The 7,075-nt window shown below is 34.5% G+C and overlaps 1 protein-coding gene across 1 annotated transcript; it reads left to right on the top strand.

Annotated features, from left to right (window-relative positions):
* On the top strand, positions 2,245-5,896 carry LOC107643317 (ribose-phosphate pyrophosphokinase 4). Its single transcript, XM_016346932.2, has 7 exons — positions 2,245-2,737; positions 3,428-3,743; positions 3,845-3,940; positions 4,239-4,307; positions 4,400-4,528; positions 4,660-4,759; positions 5,408-5,896. The coding sequence occupies exons 1-7, from the start codon at positions 2,343-2,345 to the stop codon at positions 5,539-5,541; spliced, it is 1,239 nt and encodes a 412-aa protein (XP_016202418.1). The 5' UTR covers positions 2,245-2,342; the 3' UTR covers positions 5,542-5,896.

Below are 7,075 nucleotides of genomic sequence, written 5' to 3' on the forward strand. Positions count from 1 at the left end.
AGAAACCCTTTCGGAGCGTTTCCTCCCATGTAACGAAGCCAGCATTGAAATAACCATTTGAATGATTCAATTTCTTCGTTTTTCATCAAAGAGCATCTGAGAAGTGTTGACTGACCGTGGTGATTCACCCCGACAAAAGAACCACAAACCAAATTATACCTAAAACAAATTACCATAGTGCAGAATGCAAAATCATTAGGTACACCCAACAAATGCTTCGTATACACCCAAAAAAACAGCCAATATACACCTCTGCTGCGGATTCATAAAAATACACTAATTTAGCATCATAAACAGGGGCAGTTTGTTACCTGTTTGTATTGTAGGTGGTGTCAAATGAAATAACGTCTCCGAAATACTCAAAGGCAGCTCTGCTTCTTGCATCAGCCCAAAAAGCCAGCTTAATCGATTGATCATCCTCGAGTTCGAGCTCAAAAAAGAAATTCTGATTCTTCTCTTTCATTCTTAACAAATATTTCCCGAATTTCTTTGCATCTTCTTGTTCGGAAACATTTCGCACTTCCCTGGTAATGTAATTCCTCACATCCTTTTCGATAAAATTTAACTCGCGGTGACCCCCGGCAGCCGCGACAAATGATTGGTAGGTTTTGCTTGGTCTGATACCGGCCTCCTCATTATTCTCTATTGTACGACGAATGGACATGCTTAGTTCCCTGTGCTATTTGAGCATCTCTACTTTACTTGGACAGCAGGGGTGAGAATGATCCAGCACAACCTTTGAAATGATCCAAGCACCGACATCCTTCAATGTGTGTATATAAATTCTTGCAGGACAGTTTAAACCGGCTGTCGGATTGGTCTTCTCGGTCGGAGATATTTTAGATTTCCATTTTCCCTCTCTGCTACATGTAATCAATTGATTCTTAATCTCGTTTCTCTTCCTATTTGTGCTCCGAACTCTTGTAGAAAAACCTACAGCCTTGGCATAGTTCCTATAAAATTTTCCAGCATCTTCAAGGGTGGTAAAGGTCATTCCAACCTTCGGAACAAACTGGTCATCAACAACAGAGAGAGGCTGCAGAATACATCATGTCAAAAACAAAAAATACACCCAATCATTGCTGATATAATACACCCGAACCGCAACAACTCAACTAAAATAACAAAAAAAAAACCATAAACTGTAAATACACAAGCTGCAGAATACACCATGTCAAAAACTAAAAACACACACAATCATGTCTGATATAATACACCCAAACGACAACAACTCAGCTAACAACAGAAAAACCCATAAACTGTAAATACACCCACACTTCTCGCAAAAATACACCCAAAAAAGTTCTGATATACACCCGAGCGTCTGCTATAAATTCCAAATAATTAATCAAAACTAATACATTACATTCAATCGACAGATTCATGTTAACGTGTTAGTTCAATGTTCAGGAATTTTTCAGCTACACAATGCTATTCAAATGACTGCAACAAAATTCAGAGTATGTAAATCAAACCTCAGGGACTTCGTTAGATTCAAATTCATAATCCACTTCGCCCTGATTCAGCTGACAATCTGAGCTTGAATCATCCATAATCTTCAAAACGAGTTCAAACTTTGATTTCAGAAAACAACAAATCAAATAGAAAACGAAGCTAGAGTTGCAGAAAGAAGAACTAACATAAATGACGAAGAACATACCAGTGAGAAAGGAGAGAAAAAGAGCGATGGAGAAGAAGGAGAGAAGACGCGCGAGAAGAAGAACGAGCAAATCCGCAAATAACGAAAACGAAGAAGGAAAGAAATCTTTTAAATTTGATAGTTAGATAAAAGCGGGAGCCCTAATATAGCACGTGTATATGATGTATGTGTAACAACGCGTTTTGGATTTTATTTGTTAATGAACTTGTAAAGCATAGCAGAGCTTTTCTGTTTTTAACTGATTCAATTAAATTATATTTATAACTAATTTTATCTATTCAAATTTTAAATACAGTTACAATTTAAAATATTTATAATATATTTATAATAAAATAAAATATTTAATTATTAATAAAAATTATTATTTTTATTATTATTTAATTATTAATTTAATTTTTTTAATTTAAAATTTTTAATTTAACAATTTAATAATATATTTTATTCTATATTTTTAAATATTAATAGATAATTATGAGTTAAAAATAATAAATGTCTGGTGACCCAACATTCCTCGTTATTAATTATAATTACTTACTGATTAAGTCACCAAAAAAAAATTGCTTACTGATTAATAGTATTTTTGTTTAGTAACAAACTCAAACTCCAACCGGCACCTGCCATCAAATAGTGTGTGACTCTATGAAACAAATAGTGTCGGCGATGCAACCGGTGACTGCTGAGAATGGAGGCGCCACCCAGTTTCTTCTTGTCCCAAAACAGATCCCTCACTCTCAAACCCTCTTCTCCCCTTCACTCCCACTTCCTCCTTCCCAATTCCAATAAGAACAACGACAAAAACCGCTTCTCTTCTACGTGCGAGATCAAGAGCAACCTCCGCAACTGGTCAATTGAGCACGTGCGGGAAATGAACAAAGACACTTCCATTCACGGTAACAACAACTCTTCCTCCTCCTCATTTTCTTCTTCGTTGGTCTCTGTCTCCGCTGCTACTTCATCTGAATTCCGCACCAAGAATGCTAAAAAGGTTGTTCTCTTTTTCTGCGACGAGACCAAGTCCCTTGCTCAGAAAATCGCCTCTGAATCTGACACCATCGAACTCCGCACTATCTCTTGGGGGTTTGTTTCATTTTCTCTTTTTCTCTTTTTGTTTTTTTGTTTTTTTTTTTTTTTCTTTTCTTCTTTCCCGTGCTATGTCTTGCCAATATGTGTTTTTGACCAATGTGGTAATGTGTATTGGTTTTTCGTTGACTCTGGACTCTCCCGGTTCAATGTCTCTATGATCCTATTAAGTTGAATTGCAGTTTCGTGATGGAATTGATGTAGTGTGATGTTCAAATTTCGGAACTTGGAAATGCCCATTAAGAGAGAGTAAATAGGAGAAACTACAGGACCAACTTTTAGATAGCCAACATTAGACAATTTTAGAGTTTAGTTTTGTAATATAGGATTTAGGGTTAAGAGTTTATGATCAGGGTATAGAATTTTAATATCAACAAAATAATTTTAAAATAATTAGTTGGACTCAGCGACATTCAAAATGCAGAAATTTATGTTAACAATGATGAGTTGACGGGTTTAAGGGAGTAGTTCAATTCACCATTGCCAATTTCCTATTCCCACTTCTATTATAGGCTTATACTGTAATTTTACTTAAGAATGCTAAAATTATGATCTTGATGTGATGCCTGAGGTTACTGAAACTGTTGCTATGTTACATTGGTATTGTTCTTTTTTTTTTCCCTACCTTGTTTGCATTTTGAATACATTTTTTGGGTTTCCACTGAAATGCTTTATATTATGCTTCAGAAAGTTTCCTGATGGTTTTCCCAACATATTCATTCCAAATGCTCAAAGTATTCGTGGACAGCATGTAGCTTTTCTGGCATCGTTCAGTTCTCCAGCAGTGATTTTTGAGCAGATACCTGTTATTTATCAATTGCCGAAACTGTTTATTTCCTCGTTTACCCTTGTCCTTCCGTTCTTCCCCACTGGCACTTCTGAAAGAATGGAAGATGAAGGAGATATTGCTACGGCTTTTACTTTGGCTAGGCTTTTGTCGAACATACCAATTTCTAGGGGAGGACCTACTAGTTTGGTGACATTTGATATTCATGCTTTGCAGGTTCATGCCTTATATTGGTAGAATGAATTCCTTTTTATAGTTGTTGCTGGTTGGTTCATATCTTATTTTCCCTTATTGGTTGATGATTTGCTTCAACACAGGAGAGATTCTACTTTGGCGATAACATTCTACCGTGCTTTGAGAGTGGCATACCATTGCTTAAAAGAAGGCTTCAAGATCTCCCTGATTCTGACAATGTACGGATTTCACTCATATCTTTATTTCTTCTCCTTTGTGAAAACTTCGTGTGTTCTTTTTGTATATATTGTTCTGCCTTTTCCCCTTTGAGTGATAGAAACTGCGGATCTTTTGCACTTGCAAGTAATCAACCTATCATTTTGAAAGTTGCTTCTCATATTTTACCATTAAGTCTTCTCCATATTATTCTGAAAAGAAACATGCTTATATTTCATTAGATGTTAACTGAAAAAGTGAATGAGTAATTGCTTTCATACTATCTTCTTCATTGACAAGTTGGGAATTCATGTATCACAGATATCAATTGCTTTTCCTGATGATGGTGCTTGGAAACGATTTCATAAGCAACTCCAGCATTTTCCAACGGTATTGCTCTAACAATTTTTGTCGTGTGTATCAATCTGGTGCCAGATTCAGCATTGCTTCCATCTGTTACCACTTACACAATGCATATGCAGATAGTTTGTGCAAAAGTTAGGGAAGGAGATCAACGGATTGTTCGTATTAAGGAGGGAGATCCGAGTGCTCGGCATGTTGTGATTGTTGATGATTTGGTTCAATCGGGTGGAACTCTAGTAGAATGTCAGGTACAGACATTTATGTTAGAGGATTCATACCTAACATACTGCACAAAATCAAAGTCTTATATTCTATTATTTATTGTAAGAAAGCTTCTCTTATGTTTTATTTCATAACTTGTAAGTTTTTCATCTTTCAGAAAGTTTTGGCAGCTCATGGAGCAGAAAAGATTAGTGCTTATGTAACGCATGGCATTTTTCCAAATAAATCATGGGCGCGCTTTGAACATGACAATGGAGGTAGTGCTTCATTTGCATTGCTTTTTTTCATAGATCCATGTTCATTGCCTCTCCTTTGTCATAGAGGAACATAAATTCATATGAAATATTCATGAACTTGTTAATCCACTTCCTTTTATTTATTTGATTTAGTTGAATTTTTCTTGAAAATTTACTGGGTTTTATATGGCATTATACTCCATGAACATTCTTTAGTCATGTCACACTTCTCTTCAAGATCCCATCGACTTGAAAAAGTTCAGATATCCAGTCACTTTTCACTTGGTTCATTGACTATATTTCAGCATGAGTTTCTTGTCATTGTGTAGTTTTTTCATTTTGAAGAAGTATCAATATATTTATGGAAAGATTTTACATTACATTTGTAAACTCTTGTGTGTTTTTAAATCTTTCACTAACACATCTAGGTGAACTGCGGATTAAGTTTGAATATTATTGTGTGTTAAAAAGAGGATTTCATTTCTAAGTAGTGATAAATGACTCATGTTTTTTATGTACTCAATTGAAACTTTGTCATTTTAACACTATAGGGTGGAAATGGAACCTCCACTCTTTATCCTATGATAATAATATTTCCAAATGAGTACTAAGAAAAACTCACAAGGGCAATCTAATGTTTACTTATATGTCTTACCTGTAACACTTCAGGGAATCCAGAGAGTGCATTCACCTACTTCTGGATCACAGATTCATGCCCATTGACAGTGAAGGAGGTGACGAACAAGCCGCCATTTGAGGTTCTCAGTCTTGCAAGCTCTATATCAGCCAGTCTCCAAATCTGAAAAAGGAACACAATGTTATTATTATTATTAATCTCATCCTCAAAATAAATAAGGACAAAAGAAGTAGAAAATCCTCTTCTTCATAGAGATAGAGCTCTTTTAGCATGCGGCTTATACTAGCAACTTTCAAAGGGGTAAAAAAAAAAAAAGAAAAAAGAAGCTTTGCCAAGGCCAACATCTACCTTGATTTGCTTTCATGCAGCTTAATGTTTGTTAATAGAAAGTAGTTTATTAAACATAATCATGTACCTTTTTTTTTGGCCTTTTGGATTTTGGTAGTTTAAATCTTGTGTGTTCTTTGTGTGTAAATGTACAAGAATAATGAATGCTGATTTGTGCACCTTTGGTTCCAACCTGAGAAAATTGAAGTAATGATTGAGGATCCACAATCTCAACTCTCAAGCGCCAAAAACCAGAAAAAGATTGATGCAGTTACTAGAATCATACAGGTTAAATTCGAAATGGAGATGGTATACGGTGATGAAGGGAAGAAACATCTTCATGTGAGAAACTTGTGACTCAATAGTTTCGGAGTAAAAATGGATCTTCTCAATTTTTTCTCTTAAATCCTTAGGTGGAACTAAGAGAAGATGTTAAATGGTAAAATATCATATTTGACAAAATAATGGAGGGAAAAAAATTAGAATTCATTCCTTTTGGAAGATATGTGTCCGTAGTTGTAGATATGATGGATTTGAGTATTTGACACAATGTCAAACAGTTTTTGTAGGTGAATCACAGTTTTAGTATACTAGATGATGTAATTAGCTAGTTGATGTTAGTTCTTGTAAGTCTCATTTTTTCTTGTTGAGTAAGAAAGTGAACCAGTAAGAAACCACTTTCTCGTCTCAGCTTCTCAACTCCTCCTACATCAATTCACATCTCTTTTTGATTCTTTATTCTCTGAATCACCATTTCTTCAATTAGCTTTCTTTAATTTATGCATAACTTCCTTTTCCCTGGTTCAATGAGGAGATGGTTTCTCTTGGAGATAAAACTAGAAATCCGAAACTTTAGCTCGACACTGTATTGCAATTTTATAGATGATTTATTTTGGTTCCCCTTTCATGGAAGTCGAATAAATGAAACCTAGATGTCTATTTTCCATAGAATATGTAGAAGAAGAAACCAAGTACGGTTGGATCGTGAAATTCATAATTCAGCATCGAAGTATTTTGCAATATCAAAGTCCAAATGAATTAAATTCATTAAAACTTGTTAAAATCTAACTAGCTTGCACTATTTCATAGAGGTTTAATTATAAGTTGTAAGCCAATACCATTTAAATTTGCTGAGATTTTAATGATAACATACATACTCTATTGAGAGTTCTTCCATTTTACACCTTATATAGTTAGTTATATATACATCAACTATGCAAGATACCGTGTACATTAAAATTCAATCACCAAATTAATTACTAGTGTATAATACATGCTAAAATATTAAACATATATTAAAAATAAGTTAAATAATATATGTATTTATACATAAATATATAGTAGTTGATTTGGTAACTAATTTTTAATGTGCA

This window comes from Arachis ipaensis, chromosome B05 (assembly GCF_000816755.2).
Source record: "Arachis ipaensis cultivar K30076 chromosome B05, Araip1.1, whole genome shotgun sequence".
In the NCBI taxonomy this organism is placed as follows: domain Eukaryota; kingdom Viridiplantae; phylum Streptophyta; class Magnoliopsida; order Fabales; family Fabaceae; genus Arachis; species Arachis ipaensis.